Here is a 20,248-nt window from a genome sequence, read left to right as displayed (position 1 = left end):
CTCCCTTTAGATATAAGGGGTTATACAGGGACCCAGCTTCACTTTTCTTCCGAAAGCTAGTCCCTTTTTCGCTATTTATTGTGTAACCCTTACTTCTCTATTGATTTAAAGGCCACTGTTCTCTTGTTATTTGGGCCATTTATGTACTATTATGATTTATTCATTTATTTCCATGCCAATAAAAATCTGCTATAAGTGCAGTAACTTTATAAAATACTTTGATAATCTGACAGGTTGTTTTGATGTTGCCCTGAGCCCATAGAGGAAGAACAGATTATATTGCCAATTTGGATTAGTCTAAAATGTAAACCATTTAAAGATAAACAATTGGTATACAAAAAATTGGCCCAGTTATTTGGGCCTCATCAACTCCTTCCAGACTATCCTACTCAGGCAGAATATAATTAGGGGTCCAGAAGGTAAGCAAACAGTCTTCTGAGTTGCAAAGTTAGTAAGCCAATAGTTTATTCCATAGGAGAGGTAGAGAATAACCCTTACCCCAACAATTATATGTAAAATAGGGCAGAATAGATTGGTATTGGCAGACATTCATGGATAGTGGAAGAAGTCAGAACTACCAAAAGCACTGGTGGATTAGACCTTTTGATTCAGAACAAAACCTGCTCATACACTCAATGGCCTTTTGGATGTTCGCACTTCTAACAAGTGCTTGAGTTTGAAAAGTAATAATTACTTACACCCTTTGCCTTTGGGGTTTTGGTCAATTAAGACATAAAGACAAGAAGCTCATATGGATAACAATATCAGCTTTTTGCTAATGCAGCTAAATTTGAGTGCACAGCTTGGACTCCTGTACCCCAAATTCCCACCTTGAGATCCACATGTGCTCTGCAGAATGGGCTATTACCCAGGCAGCTCAGGGAGAATCAAGAAAGGCCTCATACCCAGTCATACCAGGAAGGCACAGGTTGTTTTTGCACACAAAAGGAATTTGGATGTCAGACTCTGGGCCATGTTGCTGGCCTGATAAAACTTTCCTAAGATCATGGAGAGGAGGAGTCAGTGATGGACAAAGAGAAGGCGAGGCTGCAGAAGCTTTCCCCTTTAACAGTTCCTGGAGAAATGGATTTCTGTTTTATGGTGGCTACAGTATAAGTAGAGGAAGAGTAGAGTCTGTTACAACCCAGCACAGAAATTGATATTTATAAAGATGAACCTGAGTTTAAAAAGAAAGTATTATGTTCAACCTCCTCTGATTATGAGGAATGGAAAAATACATAATGTTTCAGATCAGATAAATTTCTACAGAAGTACTTTAAGTTTGGGTAGGTAAATATAAGCTTTCATTAACATACAGTGTTCTAGAACACTGACAAATGTGTGCAAATCTGTCTCCAACAATCAAATGCCCCCCCCATTTGAGTATTGCATCCCAAAAGAATGAAGGCAAGTTTAAAAATACTTCTGGTTCACATTTTTAATGTTTAAAAACTATGTTAACAGAGTAATTATAGAACAGAGCTTCTTATATTTCTTTATTTACACCACATCCTGGGGGGAAAATAAACTATTTGATTAAACATGATTAGCAAAGTTTTGTGACTTGTGACTCACTTCTATCACCCATCTGAAAGTCATTTACAAGTTTTTACATTAATCAAACAGTGGTGTGCTACATATATTGGACTTATATGAAGTCTAAAATACAACCGGACTCTGGAGAGTGGATTAAGTCCCAATGACCAAGATTCAAATGCTTTGGGTAAAAATGGCTTAAGACAGTCTATGTTGGCGTCAACACTGAAAATGAAAAGCAAACATGCAAGACTATCAAAAGCTTGATAAAATAATGGTCCTTTTTTTTTGATCCCTTCAAATTTGTGTTCATAGTTAATGTTCAGATTTTTCCCCCTTTCCAAAATCCCAAAGTTTGGGAAATGCAACAATTCAATTTTGAAAAGGAAAATTCTCCCCAACATCTGTTTTCATAAACACTGTATAGTGGTGTCAGTGCTAAGAGTGAAAGAGCAGCATGAAGAAACAACTTGTCATTTTGGGTACGTCTATTTCTATATGACAACAATTTGGTTCTAAATATTCCTTATTTGTAGCTCAGGATTATCTCTTAAATAACTGATCTTAATACCAGTATAAGAAATCAATACAACTATTTCTCAGACATTTTGCTTTCTAAACAATTAAGTAAGATTTTTAGATTCCAAATTTACACTGAGAGAATGATGTTACCTGGGAGAGAATGTAAATTTGTCTAGTTCCCAAACAAAACCACTAATACCTATCTAGGACAACATTTATTCTTGATATGAAGAGACTAGATTCTTGATATGCAGACTTCTATTTCAGTGTGGACCAACGACTGCAAAAATATACAGCCTCCTATTTATTTACAACATATTTACATACAAACAAAGTATTTCCTACAATAAACCTCAGCTGCATAGATTCTTCCTTTTAAAAACACAAATTCAAGCTTATAGACAGCCAGGCTCAGTTCACAGCCCTTCCTCTGAGAAAACCCTTAAGGAGAGTGTCTGAGCCTTGTGAATTTTACAATTTTCAAGAACTTTCCCTTTTAGATTTAATGATTTTGTTTCAGTTGTTAGCCACCCCATTCCCAGTTTGTACCTGAAAGCCCTATGTCATCATAAATAATTCACTGTGTGTATTTTAGAGAAAGTGTGTTCTTTGCTAAAGGATTCTCAGATCTGCCATCCCTAAGGAAAACCATGTATTAGCACTGCTAAATGATACAGTCTGCACCTTCTTTGTTTTGAGAGCGGCTACAAGTTTACAGTGAACCAGAATGGAGGAATTCTATTCTTGTAGCTTACGCCCTTTCTAAGCCTCAAGCCATTTACATTGAAAAACTGAGGGAAACAAATGGCTTTTGCTCTAAGGCATAAAATAAAAAATCTGATCATATCATCAACTTCCTCCCCACCCCAATAAATGTGCCATTCAGCATTCTGATCTACTGAAATGGAGCTGAGTTCTACCTCCTTTTCTGAGCAGCTTGGAGATGCTTATGCAGTACAGACCTTTCTAGAGAATTCACTCTGAAAGGACAGGATGGGTCGTTACACAACAGACACCAACACTGTGTAGAGCTTACTCCTGACACAAATTCAGTATCCATCTAAGAATGCATTTACAAAGCGTGTTTTCATTCTCCACAAAAACAAGAACACCTCACTTTCTTTGCAGCTTCAGAAAACATAATCTTAGTGTGCCTCAGCCCAGGTACCCCCGAGTGCAGGCAGCCTTCCTTTATGATTGTGCACCTGCACCAGCATTTCCTAGGAAACATACTCTGAGGTAGGACTAATGGGAAGAGAGAATGAGAGACAAAGTGACCTGGAGTGGTTCTCAAACTTGATGTGCATCAAGATGCCCAGAGGGCTTGTTCAAACCCAGACAATTGAAGGGCTTCCACCCCGACAGCTTCTGATTTCATTAGTTCTGGGGTGGGGCCCCAAATCCTGCATTCTGACAAGTCCTTAGGTGATGCTGTCACTGCTGAACTGGGGACCACACTTTGAGAACCACTGGCTTAAAGGCCTGAGTCCAACTCCAGGAAGAAGTCAGTTGCAGGGCAACTGTCTCATGTGTCCTCTGAGACATTGAGGAAGCTTACCACAGTCCCTTGTCCATCCCCAGCCCCATGACCATCACCCATGTGCACCTTTCTCAACAGGGTTTACAAATGTAAAGAAAGAAAGTCAGCAGAAAGCTTTTTTCACACTGATCTGATTACCAGGCAGTTAAACCATGGTTCACTAGTACTAAGCCCATTAAAAGTGCTCTGTGCTTCAACAACTGGCATATAGGAGAAGCTAGGCAACAACATCCTGTTCTTAATGGGCAGGGAAGGAGACAAATTCGAGAAGCAACAGGTCCAGCGAACAGAGGAGTCAGGCCTGAGACCTCCAGGCAAAAGAAAGGATAGCAGGGGAGGCACGTCTTGTGGTTTCTGACCCACAAGAGACCCCCTCATCCTCCATCCTCCTTCGACCACCAGGCTCTCTGGTAGCCCTGGATCTAGTCTCTCCCTCCTGTGCTGGACACCCTGCTTCAGGCCACTGTGGTCACCACTAACTGGTAGTGGTTCTACCTTTACCATCCAGCAGCCAGTGTGCAACTGGCGTGAGCAGTCCGGATTCCATTCACAGGAGTGACATATTCTTGGCAACTCTGAACAAATACTCCTTAGAAACAATATTATTTTTGGTGATTAGGCTTTTTAGCAATCATGTGACATTATCTTACTCTGCTAAACGATGAGTCTGATCATCTTTCCTAGCTGCTCTTGTGGCCTACACACCATGTATAACCTAGTTCCTAGAGAAAAATACATTACAGCTTGCAAATATCCAATGAACAGGACTTTGTCACATGATCTGCTTATAGACTGGGGACAGCCTGTGTTTAACAAGACAAGATTTCTTTTCTGTACACACTTTACTACTCCACTCCCAGGAAGTAATATTAAGTAAATTAGGGATTTACAGTATATTGTGTTATAAGGACTAGAGAACAGTTCTAAATCCAAAGTATGAAACTGGCACTGTTCACTAGTGTTAAGGTTCTATCTACCAAAGGAAAACGTGCTGCTCCCAATGGCTAAGGTATAATATTCTTTAGTCTACTAATTTAGCAGAAAAACTTCTATAGTACTTGACTGTTGTTTAAACTCTACCTAACATCTGTGATACATGTATTTTTGGCTACCAGTTCACTATTCTGAACAAGAATTATTGCAGTACATTGACAGCTTATCCCACACAAATGATGTAATTAATCAGCGGTATGTGACAAATGACAGTTGGGTCTATTATATTCAGTCGATAATGAACTTAAACACACAAAAAAGATTTTAAAAACCTGTGGTATCACAGACATCAACGTGCCTCCTTTAAATAAATATTTTAAATAATAATAAAATTCCTTGTGCTGACACATAAAATCCAGAGATCCAAAAATATCACACTACACATCCCAAGAGTTCATGATAATTTTCTAAACTGACTCTGTGAGAGTAAAATGAGTTGTTATAAGTTAATGAGGAAAATGGAAAGTAGCCTAATATTGCTTGCAAACTATACTATGTATTTTTTTTATGGAGGGTCAGTCCATTACCTGGCTATTTCATTACTCAGTGCTCTAGACAAGCCTCCAAGGGCCAATGGACTTGCTTTGCTCAGTTTCTTTCCAAGTTTATTTACTATGGAGGATACTGCTGAAAGGGACAGAGGTGGCTATAGATTTTACTAGGCTAGGTGTTCATGGTAGGCATTCCTATCTAATTACCTGGACTCTGACCTACTGTGGATGTGATTCTGGAGCATTACATTAAAAGCTATAACGATCCTACCAGGAAATGCAGGAAACAACTTTTCCTTTTCCCCCAAGAGGATCACAACAAGGTACTCTGATACTGCCTTTCTAAGGGACATTAGCCTGTAAAGGGGGAGGGGACAGTTCCTTATTACTCCCAGTGAATGGTGAGCAGAAGCCTTTGAGGATTTGAGTGAAGGAGGAACAGAATCCAGAGCTAAGTGCTTGGAAATCCTGCTAAGAGTCTGTAGTTTAGATTGAACTGATCTCTGGATAAGAAATCTTTGCTCGGTGAACTTAGGTGTTTGAGAAATTCGACCAGAACACAAATGAAATACAAATCCTGTTTCAAGAGACCAGCCCATAGAGCACAAACATTTCTTACTGTGTGATACAGACAGACAGTCCAATCACAGGTGACGGTCCAGCTTAGGGAACATGCAGCTCTAGGTTTCCTTACTGTCCCCCAACTTTCCAAGCTGGACCTTGTCTCCACAGTCTCTGTGGATTATCCCTCCACCTCCCTTAGGAGACAGTGGGGCTGGGGTGAGAGTGTGAGGCAACTCTGTCCTGCTGTGCGGGTCATGTCAGGCAGCCAGCAATGGCGGGCCCCTTCGTTAGGGACGAGAAGAAGAAACAGCACAGGCACCAGAGTCCCCATCTGAGGGGATGAAGGTACACTGATTTGTCACAAGTTCTTCTCAAAGGCTATCTCTGAGGGTTCTTTCCATGTTTCTTTTCTTTTCTTTTTTTTTTTTTCAAGACTCTGGGTGGATTGTTAATGGAGAAGAAATAGGAATGAGGCTTATATTTAAGGTACAAAAATCTTGTATTTGTAATAACCTAAATTTATAGATATAAAACAAGTCTTTTAAAGACACCCCTAAAGTACCCAATATAAAACAGGAATTACTTATCTTAGATCGTCCTTGGTTAGATACACATTATTCCCTGTGCAAAAAGCTGGTGGACATGAGTCAAAGCTGCTGGGTTTATAATTTAAGAAAATGTTTTTCTCCCTTCAACAACACAGGTGTACAGCTGAAGGCTATTTGCATCAGAGGAATATTTCCTTAGGCATTTTGGATACTCTTTTTGAGATACTCTAGCTTCTCAATTTATTACAAAGATGTCATGGGTTGCCCTCAGTGGAAGGTGACTCAGCTTATAGTAACTTTGACACAATTTGCCAACAGGGGAACAAAACTTCATTTGCTAGATAACCCAAGTGTGTAGTTTAGTATGTTTCCCAAGGTAAGAAATCATTCTCCCCCGCTTCCCAGCTAAGAACACTCATTGGAGGATGTCTCTGCGTGAAGCAGGATGTGGTGCCAGCGAGGCCGCCGGGCCGCCAGAGCCACCTCAAATATTGGGCAGGTTCTGATCCAGCAACGGCACCCACCCTGTCACTCCCTTACAATTATCCCTGTGTGCTATGTTAACCAAAGTAGGCAAAATAGTTATGAAACCACTTTTTTTTCTGTAAAGCAAAATAACTATATACAATTCAAGGTTCTTTTCTAAAAAGGTACAGAGATGTGAGTGGAACATCGGCAGGAAAATTGGTTCAGAATCTGGATGTACAATAAATAAACATGATTGATGATCATGTTTTCAAAGTTCTAAGGGACCAGGAAGTCACAAAAGATAGTTAGGAGATTGAAAAATAACTGTGAAGAGCACGGAGAAATATAGTTGCATGAAACTTAAAAAAAAAAATCCACAATCCTTAAATTGATACGAAATCTTAGAGGGACAGGAACCATTATAGAAAACTGGTTTCTGTTTTGCTACCAAAATGTTATTCCATGTTAAGTATCTTGTGAATTTCTGTTTGCTTCTGTAAACTTGCAAAAGAAGTGATGAGAGATTGCTGATGTGGGGTGACATGGCCGAGCAGCGGGCTGCAAGTGTCTCCTGTCCTCAGCTGGTCTCAGTGGCCTTCGTCACTACCTGATGAGCAGGCCCAGTCGTAGATGACCAAAGGGATGCTGACCAGGGAAAACAGCACCCCCAGGCCCAGGAAGAGGGCAGCCTGGAGCAATACAAAGGCACGGGTTATTTTCAGTGAAGACAACCACATACACCTGGGAAAAAATAGAAATGCTTTCCCTTTCTTTTTGTGTCCCCTTATAAGTGGAGTTTGTCACAGCCATTGCTGACCTGTGAGAATCACCCCCAGGCTGTATGGATCTGATTCTCCAGGGACGGGGAAGCAAGAACTGAGCTATGCAGGGCCACCCTCTTCATTCTCTGACTTCATGGTCCCCTCAGAACGCATCCACTCTGTAACTCACTGGGCATCCTTACAGTGTCTTTCAAATTCTTATTGCAGCTAAAAGGAAAGAATGGCCTTTAAAAACACACAGGTCATTCTGTTACTTTTTACCAACCAACCTAGATTATCCCTGGCGGCAAACATTTCTGTTTGAAAACGTGGGGGAGGGAAGATATACAAGAGCAAAGTAGATTTGATCAAGTAAAATAGGATATGAGTATCTACAACTAAGTTATTTTAAGGGATCCCCACTGATAGATTACTCAATCCAGAATCTGGAGAACATGAGGTTTGAACCTAACACAGCCAATGAGCGCTTTGCGGGGAGAAGGATGAAGCACCAGGAGAGGCAAGGGGGCTGGCCTGGGGCCTGGAGGACAGAGCTAAGGGAAAGAGAAGAGGCGAATGGGGGGGCTGCACATCGGAGGGGCTAGTCTCACGCCCAGTGGGCTCCCACACGGACAGGAACCCTTGTCTAACGCTATCTGGTACATCCCACTACCGGTTTTAATATGGGAGCAGGGTTGGGGAGGCCCAGAGAATTCATGGGCAACAGGCCTCTACCATTTTCTGATTTATTCTGAGTATATTTTACTGCTGTGCCAGAGTGACTGCTCCTTCTCTGTCCTTGTGAAACTCCTACTGGGAAGGTTTGAGATGGTTTGTGACTTACGGCGTCAGGGATAATCCTGTTGGGGAGGTAGATGCTGTACCAGCATCAACACTGCTTCTCCTGACCGCACAGGGACGACCCCTCCTGCCTGCATCTCTGCTGACTCAGGGAGTATGTGCAGTTGGAGCGCTTACACTATCTGGGAGGGCAGCTGAGAAGCCTTCTCCGAGGCCAAACAAAATGGTGCTCCAGAAGGTACTCATGTAGCAGCCACTTCACCCCCGCTTCCCTCACTGTCTCCAAGTGCACCACCTCCATGATGCCTTTGAACTTCACCAGACCTGGAAACAAGAATCCCAATATAGAAAGGTAGTTTCTGAATCCAGGTCTGTTGTTCCAAAGTATTTTTGTCAAATCATAAAAAGGCTCTTTACGCTAACTCCGCCATTTTAATTAAGGTGTCCTATGTTCCCTGGGTTGTTGGAAGGAGTTGCATGACTAGGAATTCTACAGAAAACAGGGCTGCATTAACTCTTTGAGTTTCTTTCTCTTTCCTGTCTTGATAAAGACAAAGCACTGCTTACAGAGACAAAGGATGATAAATGTCACTCTCCCAGCTTGCCGTAACCCTCGCTCAGAGGAGAAGCTAAGGCACAGTAAGAGTAACACATTTTGAGAGAATAGAGAAGAGTCTGATATGATATTTTAAAATCTCCCAAAGCAGAAAACTATAGGAATGCTGCCCCCTTTTGAGGTTGCTAACAGTAGGATTAGGTGGTGGAGATGGACTATTTATTTGGTAAATTTAAATGAAAAACTAATCAGAAAAATCAGAGTGACCAGCATGAGACGTACCCAAATTCTCTGAGTCCCTTTATCTCCATCCTGGCTTGTGATTTTTAAATAAAGAGATGAAGGAAGAATGAAAATAAGCATATTAGCAGATGTAACTCCTGCAAAATAAGAAGAGAAAGTTTGGAGTTGTTATGGTGAAACTGTAGCAGTCTAAGCAGTTGTTGTAGAATGAGGAGCGTAAAATCAAGCCATACCTACGACTCCAAAAATATCCTTCATGGAGGGTATGAAGATCACCAATAAGTTGATGATAACCAAGAGTATGAAGGTAACCAAGATATGACGACATAAATTAAACTTTGTTTTCTTAGCCAGTTCAAATAAAGATGAACGAACCTACAGGAGAGAAACACAAAGATTGTGTGAGGGCCCCCGCCCTGCAAGCCTCACGTTCTCCGCAGAAACTAACGTACTGGTACACGGGAATCTGAAAGGTTCTCTAAGACCTCGGTGGTATTACAAGCAGGGGCCTTGCTTTCAGAGAGGTATTTTTATTTATAAATAGGTAGTTATCTTTTGTGAATAATTTCTGGGTTGTTTTTAAAGTTTATTTATTTATTTTGAGATAGAGAGAGTAGGATGAGGGGCAGAGAGAGAGGGAGAGAGTGTAAGCCTCACAAGGGGCTCGAACTCATGAATGGTGAGGTCGTGACCTGAGCCGAAATCAAGAGTCAGAAGCTTAACTGACTGAGCTACCCAGGTACCCTAATAAATATATTTTTTAACATTTATTCATTTTTGAGAGACAGAGTGCAAGTGGGGGAGGGGCAGAGAGAGAGGGAGACAACAGAATCGGAAGCAGGCTCCAGGCTGCACTGGGCTCAAACTCACGAGCCGCGAGATCATGACCTGAACCAAAGTTAGACGCTTAACTGACTGAACCACACGGGCATCCCTGATAATTTCTGTTTTTATCTATGACTAAGTGTTCTCTTCTGGTCCTTTGATGTCCTCTCATCATGGATGATCCAGATTCAAACTTCCTATCTACATTTCTCTGTAAAGGAGGTACAGATTAATCAGAATTAAGATTCATTCCATCAAAGACTACCCTATCTCACTGATCCTACTTTCTTTCTGAAGAGCCTCAACCGAGTCTTGGGGTCGTTCCCTGATCCAGTTTCATGACACAGGATAGTTTTCATGCAGCAGGCCTTCTCTGGAACAGCCTCCTGCACACGGAAGGAAAGGCAAGACCTCAGCGTGTCTCAGATTGCACCGAGGCCTCTTACTCACCGTGAAGAATAACACTGGCACCGTGAGGATGACAGCCACAATCACCGCCAGCCGCACGGTCAGGATGAGAATGTCATCTTTACTCTGGTACTTGTGAAGGAGGTCTGACTGCACAGTTTCTAAACCGAAGGAAAGCCAGTATTAGAAAGAAAGCACATTACTGAATGACAGTTTTTATGAACATCAAAGAATCTGTAAACTAAAGGGCAAGGAAAACAATGTTCTGAGTGTCGAAGGAACTATTAAAACAATTATAAAGTCGAAAAGAAAACTTCTCTGTGTGAGACATGCTCCACCTGTCCGTATGTACCTTGAAAAGGAATTTACGGCAATTACTAGAAAGAAGCTACACAGTGTACGGATGCTTAATTTATACTAAATTCAAGTGTATACTGGGATTAAAAAACATACAGTTGGGGTGCCTGGGTGGCTCAGTCACTTGAGCATCCCACTTCGGCTCAGGTCATGATCTCACCGCTCGTGGGTTTGAGCCCCATGTCGGGCTCTGTGCAGACAGCTTGGAGCCTGGAGCCTGTTTTGGATTCTGTGTCTCCCTCTCTCTCTGCCCCTCCCCCCACACTCTATCTCTCTCTCTCTCTCTCTCTCAAAAATGAAAAAATGTTAAAAAACCAACAAACATAGAGTTGAAGAACAGAACCTGTCAGAAGCACCTGAGTGGCTCAGTCAGTTAAGCATCCGAGTTAGGCTCAGATCATGATCTTAGGGTTCATGGGTTCAAGCCCCGTGCTGGGCTGACTGCTCTAGATGCAGAGCCAACTTTGGATCTTCCCTTTCCCCCTCTCTCTCTGCCCCTGCCTCTTGCACACGGCTCCCTCTCTCTTAAAAATAAATCAATGTTAAAAAAAATGTTTTAAAACATTAAAATGCTGTAAAAACTGTTCTTCATCTAGATTTTCCCTCCCTTGTTGTCACTCATCAAATGATACCAAATTGCCGCAGTCTTGCAGAGCGGACTGTGGGCTGCTCAGAGCCTCTTTCAAACCCTCCTCTTTTCACACGACTTGCAGAAGCCAAACAACAGAGGTGCTAATGGAACTATACCACCATCAGGAAGTAATTCTTTCACGTATGGTTTTCTTATTTATAAAAAGTATTTAGCTTCTGTACCACTTTGAACTTTTTCTTCACTCTGAGCTTCAGAATATTATTTCAAAGGCAACCAATGCTAGAATGAACCAATCTCGAGTCGGGGTATGGAGTTCCAATTCTATGCCGTGCCATAGACTGGTCTCAGATTTGGAAAAGGGAGCCTAGGTTATAATAAAAATCTACTGGTTTTAATTTTCTTGATTCAAAACTCATAACTATTTAAAAATAGCTGAGCCTTTTGCTTTAACCTTAGAGGACGAAAGGGTTTGTATTCTACTAATGTGGAAAAAAAATGGATTTGCAAAGAAAACTCATAGCTTGAACAAGATAACAATGAGACTGTTCAACTAACATGAAGCTCTCCCTCCCTCCCTTTACCCACCCCTCCAAGCCTGCAACTCTACAGGAAACTTAGAAACACCATTTTTATGCAGAAACTTAATGTGGCATTTATGGATTCATCAGACAATGCTGTTTGCCATTGCTTGTGAAAATGGTAATGGTACAATTATATAATCAGGGTAGCCTTTCTCTCCAGGCTGATTGAATCATCTCTAAACATGTTTAAATTTTGAGGCATTTGTGTTTATGAAAAAAAAGTCCCAGAGAAAAATTATTTAATAGAGAAGAATGTGAAATATATGTATTCACATTTAAATCAGGTCCCAAATTATAATGACAATGAAAGAGAATACAGCTTGAGGATAATTTGAATAGGAGAGTATGGAGACAGTAGTAAAAGAAGGTAAACTATTCATCCAAGGTCAATAAGTTACAAATGAAATGCAGTTGTTTTCTTTTTCAGATTTCATTCTTTTTAGCCTTTTTTGCCATTTCTTTAAATCTTTGCAGGGCCCCAACTTGCAGTGAACAATCAGGTGCTTTCTTTTTAATTAACATGAGTGTCAGAAGGGTTGCGCCCTGCTCTTTCTCACTTTCAAAATCTGTCTCTGTCTCTTTTCTATTAACGGAATCTGACCCAATTTGCAAAAGCAATTAGGAAAGCCTCCTCTGGTATAGTTTTAAACTTTCTTCAGTAAAGGCGGAATGCTTATAAAATGCAATTTCTTTTAAGGACAGTATTTGGAGAAAAAATACAGTATCTTGTTTCAGTAATTATTCTACTGTGCAGTCTGCACAGATATGTAAAGGAATCATCACCATTTGCTTTATGTAGAAGGAAAGACCAGAAAAATCAATGGGTAGATTTGTTACTGTTTTGGGCTATCATGTTAAACGTTATGTGGATATTGATTTTCAGATTTACAAATACCTCTACTTATGTGCTAACAGAAGTCACTTACCATAGAATGTCAAGTAGCCAAAAATGGCAGTCAGGAAGTACATAACAAACATGGCGAAAAAGGAGATATTGGAAACCATCTGCATCTTTTTCTGTGATCGACTATGAACAAAGATAAGGAATTTTAAAAATTAAAAAGCATGTAACTGAATTTAAGCACCAATGTTAATACTGAAGAACAGTAACAGCCTTCTATGAGGCTAGGACAGATCTGACCAGCTAAAATTACCTCCTCGTCCGAGCCTGCCCCCTACAATTATGCCAGTTTAGAATAACTTCTTTTATACTAACTGGGTATTGTGAGAAAGAGATTCATGGAGCTAACAATCCCTTGAGTGTTCTTTCCCATTCTTTTGAAAGAATATCAGGTTCTCATCTGAAGGGCAGAGAATATTTTTTAATATTTGTTTTTGATATTATCTCTATACTCAGCATGTACAGCGGGGGTGGGGGGCGGAATGGCAGAATAAATTGAGATGCTGTTCTCCCAGCCCCAGAGATCAGGGGCAAAGCTGGAACTTGACCTCAGGTGTTCTGTTGCTAAAGCTGCAGCTTACATTCCTTTATTCTCCACTGAGTAGCCCCAGGGATGCACCTGGAAGTCTCCATTTCCAGAACTATAAGTACACAAGTGGTCACAGCTATGATGATGAATGGCTCCTAACTCTTGGGTCATGTTTACTCTGAGGATTTGGACGAACCTGTGAGTTGCTTTAATGGCCCAAATAATTAATCTATAAGACTTGTACTCAATAACAGACCAGGATAGTCCTAAGTTTTGTTTGTGTCATGTCAGGGAATATGGAAAACAAGAAAAACTGAGAAGTACACACATCAGAACATTACAAATTAAAAGCTATTAAATTTAACAAATGTTAAAGACGTATTTAAATACCCTAAGTACAGGATCATGAAGTATGACTCAGATACATTATCGTTGATGTACACATAGGGGTAGCTGTGTTTCAAAAGTTACCCATATATCAATTAGATATGAAAGAGAAAGAGTCCTGAAGGAGTCAATGCTAAATGGCATCTATTTTATTTTTGTTTCAAAATGGAAAGAGATAGCTATATTGTATATCTTTGCTGAGCTTAAGACGATGCCATAATGGCTATTTTTGTATGGAAAGTCTGCTAAAAGTAGGCTAAAAAGAGAACCCAGGAGGGAATTTATATGCAGGACTTCAGTTTTCTAAAGAAGAGCAATCAAAAAATATCTATAGAATCATCGTTAAGAGTTTAAAATGAACAATAATATACTTTTGTCCAGTTTGTGGCCTTAAGTTAATTTCTTTCTGCCTGATTGAGCAGTTTTTCCCATCTAAACCAGGGAGAGACAAATCAGATACATGCATTTTGCAATTTACAGATGAATCTGATTATTATTATACACTTGTAAAATAAGCATAAAGCTACATAAGGCAACACAAAGATTTGAACTTTCCTAAGTAACACCGTATCTGAAAAATCAGTTTAACAAGAAAGTCCACATAGTTGACCACTTTATATATTTATGGCAAAACTGTCCTGCAGCTTTCTGATTTTTCTTGCTTTTTTTTTTAAATATACTCAAGAATGGGAGAAAGTAAATGCTGAAGCTGAGTGATGGAAGTCTGTGGGGGTTCATCCTGCAAGTCTATTTATTTTAATACAAGACTTTCCCATTAATGAGAGGAGGTAAAAAATGATGAAGGGGAGAAAACAAATCTCTTACTCTTTAAGCTCACTGTAAATTGGCAGGACTGATGGGTGGCAGACAAAAGCGAACGCAATGGTTGGCAAAGCGTACACGGTCTATTAGGAAGAGAAAAATAAATATTTAAGAAAAAGCATTTTTACCATAAACATTATTCAGCTCTGGTATTTCCAAACTGTCTTATGATTATGATGATGATGATGTTTAGTTATTTTTGAGAGAGAGAGAGATAGACAGAGAATGAATGAGGGAGGGGCAGAGACAGAGGGAGACACAGAATCTGAAGCAGGCTCCAGGCTTTGAGCTGTTAGCATGGAACCCAACCCAGGGCTCAAAACCACGAACCGTGAGATCATGACCTGAGCCGAAGTCGGATGCCTAAGTGACTGAGCCACCCTTTCCGAGCTGTCTTTTTGTCTGACAGCTCTTCAGAATCCTGGATTATTTGGTTATTAGGAGAGCTCTGATCTCTAAAATAGAAGCAGTTTTTCTAAGAGGGCTTATCTAGCTTGAGACATTAGGCACTTGGCACAGAAGGGTGTGAGGCTCGCCTCACCTATAGCATATTTCACATTACTTCAGGCAGAGCATCTTCCCACATATACGTGGCACTGGCTGGTCACACAGCATGTTCCCTAAGTTTTTTCACGGAGTCTCTACAACAACGCTGATTAGTAGACAGACCACTGCTTTTCTCCTTACTCCCTCCAACAGGTTAGGTGACACGCCCAGGACTTCCACCTCTATTTCTCTGCTCATTGCTTTATAGGGCGTGTCAACTCAGACATAAAAGATGGCATCTAAGAAGAAAACTACTTCCACATTCACTACTTTGACTGTATAATTAGAGTTGAGAGAGACAGAGAACGAGCGATCTATTTAATTTTCTTAGATAAAACCTTTAAAACTTTTAAACTCAATGAGACCTCTTATGCAAAAAGGAGGAAGAAAAGTAACATATATCATGCTCCAATTCTGCCCAAGCACCATACCAGGCACATTCTTAAAAAATCCCATAAGGTACAGAACAGAATCCTGTTTACATGGGGTTTGGAAACTTGCCTAAAGATATAGATCCAAGCCTGGCCGGCTCTCCAGTTCATTGTTGCCCATACTATTAACAATATCTCAACAGTATGCAAGTTTCTAAAGTGCCACTTTGTGGTTGTATCTGTGTTTCTGTCACCAGCAGATAAGACACAGTGGGCTAAGGATGTTATTTATCGTTTTTAAAGATCTACAAGCAAGAGAGTACCTGAGAAAATTATCCAGAGAGAGATTTTCACAGAAAAAGCTTAAGACTGTCCTCTGTATAAACTGGACAAGACAGAGCATAAAATATAGTATTTGTCTATTTTTCAAAGGTCTCTAGATTATAGAATTTGGAAGTAGTGATATGCTATTCTATTAAGATGAATATTTTCATCAAGGCAATTTAATTACAAATATCAAAAGTCTAATTTCCCTCAATAAAATGCTCTTTTTTATATTTAAAAGATAGGGAAACTTACCTTAGAATTGAAGGTAACATACTTTGGCGTACACATGTCAGGATTTGTTAAATTAGCACTTATTGTTGAATTTAGCTCTGGAACAGTGCAGGAAATTTGAAATTTCTTATAGATGACCTGGTATTAAGAAATATAGGAGAAACAATATAAACGTTATCAAATAAAGCCAAACAATGAATAACTGCTGCATGGCATTGTACTAGGGCAAAACCAAACCACCATTTTCATCAGCACTTACCACTATTAGGAAAAAAACCATACAGCTCAAAGAAAATCCACTAGTATAGCCAAGATACCCTAAAAGAAAATAATTTATTATTATTTCTTATATCACCTTATTTCCTCCAATGCAGCATTTCAAGCATAGTTCCAATAATATACAAATATGCTCTTATAAATATAAGATTTATTATTTGAGAGTGCTACTTTATTTGGCAATATAATGGTGACTTTAAATAAAAACATTAGTGTTTGATTCCAGTTTTCGCTGTTACGCCACACAATGCAGATTCCCAGATCCAGAGAAAAAGAGCCTCCCAAATTTGGCCAAAGCTCTCTGTGCTATACTCTGCTGGATTCCTGCTGCCAAATCCATTTACTCTTTAACTCTTTGATCTACTCAGTGGTTCTTTACTCTGCACCTATTGTGCACCCACTGAATAACAGCTCTGATACTTCTCTTCCCAGATGAGGGGCATGCACAGAGGAGATGAAGTGATCTCTAGGAATAAACTGAGCCTCTGGGGATCTTCACCTTGCCCCCCTTGGGGTCCCCCAACCACTATGACCTCTACATGGGCAGAGTTAAGTGGTTTCATGGAGGATGCACTATTCTTATTCCTGGAGAAGAAGATGTCTTCCCTCCTTAAACTGCAAAGAGCTATATGTGTATATGCATAGAAAAGCCAAAACACAGACCTTGAAACCAGAAAAATAAGTCATTTTTAAGATATACATCTACTTATAGGGGCACCTGGGTGGTCAGGTGGCTAAGCGTCTGACTCTTGATTTCGGCTCTGGTCAAGATCTCACAGTTCATGAGATGAAGCCCCACAGTGCGCTCTGTGCTATCAGCAGATTGGGATTCTCTTTCCTCTCTTTCTGCTCCTCTCTGGTTTGCATTCTCAATCTCTCTCCCTCAGAACAAATAAAAACCTTTTTAAAAAGAGAAATATCTATTTATAGATCTTACAAAACAGCTACAGAAGCTTGATATTTTTCATACAAAACACTACGGTTAGCAATCATTTGGGGAAGAACTTTAATCTAAATGTCTGCCTTGAGGGGCACCTGGGTGGCTCAGCTGGTGAAGCGTATGACTTTCGCTCAGGTCATGTTCTCATGGTTTGGGAGTTTGAGCCCCATGTTGGGCTCTGTCCTGACAGCTTAAAGGCTGGAGCCTGCTTCAGATTCTGTGTCTTCCACTCTCGGCCCCTCCACCGCTTAACTCAATCTCTCTCAAAAATAAATATAAACATTAAAAAAATTTTTTTAAACTAAATGCCTGCCTTGAGTTAGCCCAGAATTAAAGGAAATGCATTTTGGACTAAATAGCAGTTTGGCCACAATAGTCATAAATTTAAGTCATAATTTAAGAGTGATTCATAATACTTTTGGGGATAAATATAAGCAACGTTCTGTCTTGATATCAGATTTTAAAATCTACTTATCTAGGGGCACCTGGGTGGCTCATTTGGTTAAGCGGCCGACTTTGGCTCAGGTCATGATCTCACAGTTTGTGGGCTGGAGCCCTGCACTGGGCTCTGTGCTGACAGCTCCGAGCCTGGAGCCTGCTTCCGATTCTGTGTCTCCCTCTGCCTCTCCCCTACTCCTACTTTCTCTCTCTCTCTCAAGATTAAATATTTTAAAAAATAGCTATAAAAATCTGCTTATCTAAATAATCAGGATATATAAGATCTTGTGTAAGAATAATTCAATTTTCTGAACTTTTCTCAGAGAAGCCCATAAGTTATGCTACTGCACACAGCACTGTGCGTGTTGCTAGCCCCAGAACCTTCCTTCTCCCCTCCACAGCTCGGTAGAGGAGTGCTTATGAGGTCACATATTGACCAGCGTTTTTATCCCATATTACAGTCCAGCCTGATTAATACTCATAACTTATCATTCACTTAATCTTGACCCTACAAGTGAAAGTCGAGGGCAAAGTTGTTCATTTTTATTAGGTTTCTGATTCATCTGGGTTAGGCACTGCAGAGAGTATGACAAAAGCAAGAGCTTTCCTTACCTAAATTCTTCAAGAGGCACAGAGGGAGGATGATGCCGAAGGTAACTACCACCACCAGAACACGGCCATCCACATACCAGGCTCTGAAAAAGGCATTTAAGTGGCTGGGTCATATTTTCTTAGAACGTAATTTCTTTTCTCAAATGTAAAATTTCACAATATGTTTTAATTAATTTTTACTATTATTAATTTTTACCATGAATTCCTATCATTATTCAGGTTCATCCAAACACTATAACCCAACCACACCTCATTTACTATAGTCCCTCCCAAGAGATGGAAGGGATTTTCCCCTCCCCCACCCGCTAAATGTGGCAATCCTTTGAATTATTTACATGGTTTCAAAGCTGAATGCATACATTGCGTTCTGTCAGATTACAACTTGTCTTATCAATTATTAAAAGAGAAGTTTCTTTTTGTTTTGTTTGGCTAAAACCATTGTAAAACAAGTCACCACAGGTAGGCATTGCTTTCTCCCTAATCTCTTGTATGTGACCTTGAGTCCAGGTGCTAGAACACTAGGAACTCTGGCTTCTAGGAGCCTCCCTTGAAAGAAGACAGAGGCACCAAGACTAACGAGCACAGTCAAACAAGAGGGAGTCAAAACAAAGGAGGTGTCAGATGCAGCTGTCCTCCTCCAGCTGGCTCCTGTAAATTTTCTCTCCTCTTCTAGAAAGAGACGAGGGTCTTCATGTTGTTGCATGCTCCACTTCTCTGTTAAATATACTTCTGTGTTAAAAATACTCCCTATCTGTTCTATTTTCTAGAAACCAGACATAGATTTTAGGCTCTTGGGGAGATGCAGCATCTACTGTTTGTAGCCTGACAGATATATCTACCTTTTATATGTTCATATTCAAATGGCTTTCCCTGTTTCTTTCATTTACATAACCCCAGGGAAATTTGCTGGAGCCACAAAGAAAGAGAAAAACAACCTAGGGAAAGCTAGGGTTTCTGTGGTTTTCATAAGACGAAAGCTTTGGTCAGTCCGGATTTAAGTTAAAAATATTTTAGTTATCTTACAAAAAAAAAATTAATGGTCCATAACTTACGAAAATGCCTCTTCCTTTCCCATCAGAAACTTTATGGCAGAGGGGAGTTCATTTTTTACGATGAAGAGGTAACTCAGCATTGCTAGAGGAAAATGAGAACATTTTTAGAAAGGAGATACTAAGGTTCATGTTGCAGACTGCATCAAAGGCGACCAGCCTGTTCTTACACTGACCTTCGCTAGGACACAAAGATAGTTTTAGATACACAGTATACTTGGTTTTAAGTAAGTGCTCTCTCTGCTTCACTCTCCCTGTGCCATTTAAGCAACAAGAAGGACACTGCTTCCATTTTGTTAAAATTCATGTGGCCACCCAATCACCAGAATTAGAAAAGATAATAATATTCACATACTTCAAAGTTATGTATAGAAAAGTGTGTTCTTTTTACCTCCAGTGTTCTGTAGAGAGGTGGCTCCGAAGATTACGAGCTTCCCTGTGGTGCCAAAGACCTGTTCTCCCAGTTTTTCATAAACCATGCAGCCTATTTAAAAATCATAGTTGAGAACACAAGAAAGGACAGGGTTCTAAAGCTAAGGAAAGGTCTCATCGTTCTATTGACTATTCCCCTAGTTATTTTGTGTCTCTCTCCAAATCACATAAACGGCCTTTTTGGCTTTGGAAGGGTTAAGGTGTTGCAACCTCTTGACATTTTAAAATGTCAGACATGACCACTATTTCTCCTTTTTCAGGTTGGCTACAAAAGCATTCCAATTAAACTTTAGGTCATCAGGCTTATTTTTGACTATCTCGAAGAATCTTCTTACTTTACTGGGGGGAAATTCCTACTCTGACCTCATTCTCAAGTCATTAAAATAAAGATTTGATTTAAATAAAAATCCTGATGATTTGGATGAAAGTTTCTTTTTGAATTAATTACATGAACTGATTAGACTAACAAGGAATTACCTTAATAATATTCCATGAATGCCTCGTCCTAAATAGAGTAACAAGCTTAAAAATATTAATAGTCAACACCAGAATTTTGATCATTTGTAAAACTTACTTGAAAGAAACCCCACTCACAAAAGAG

The 20,248-nt window shown here is 40.0% G+C and overlaps 1 protein-coding gene across 1 annotated transcript in view; it reads right to left on the bottom strand.

Moving 5' to 3' along the window:
* Positions 1-1,420: 1,420 nt before the first annotated feature.
* SLC38A1 (solute carrier family 38 member 1) overlaps positions 1,421-20,248 on the bottom strand; it is a 65,610-nt gene continuing 46,782 nt past the window's right edge. Inside the window, exons 7-17 of the mRNA XM_029953427.1 lie at positions 19,607-19,699; positions 19,219-19,300; positions 18,167-18,249; positions 16,160-16,218; positions 15,922-16,038; positions 14,429-14,508; positions 12,713-12,813; positions 10,299-10,417; positions 9,257-9,398; positions 9,063-9,160; positions 1,421-7,351 (exon numbers count right to left, since the gene is read on the bottom strand). Coding sequence (XP_029809287.1) covers positions 7,250-7,351; positions 9,063-9,160; positions 9,257-9,398; positions 10,299-10,417; positions 12,713-12,813; positions 14,429-14,508; positions 15,922-16,038; positions 16,160-16,218; positions 18,167-18,249; positions 19,219-19,300; positions 19,607-19,699 — 1,076 coding nt within the window. The 3' untranslated portion in view covers positions 1,421-7,249. The remainder of the gene's footprint in view (positions 7,352-9,062; positions 9,161-9,256; positions 9,399-10,298; positions 10,418-12,712; positions 12,814-14,428; positions 14,509-15,921; positions 16,039-16,159; positions 16,219-18,166; positions 18,250-19,218; positions 19,301-19,606; positions 19,700-20,248) is intronic.

Source organism: Suricata suricatta, chromosome 10, assembly GCF_006229205.1.
Source record: "Suricata suricatta isolate VVHF042 chromosome 10, meerkat_22Aug2017_6uvM2_HiC, whole genome shotgun sequence".
Taxonomy (NCBI): Eukaryota; Metazoa; Chordata; class Mammalia; order Carnivora; family Herpestidae; genus Suricata; species Suricata suricatta.
Note: the sequence above shows the minus strand (reverse complement) of the source record. Positions and strands in the feature narration are given on the sequence as shown.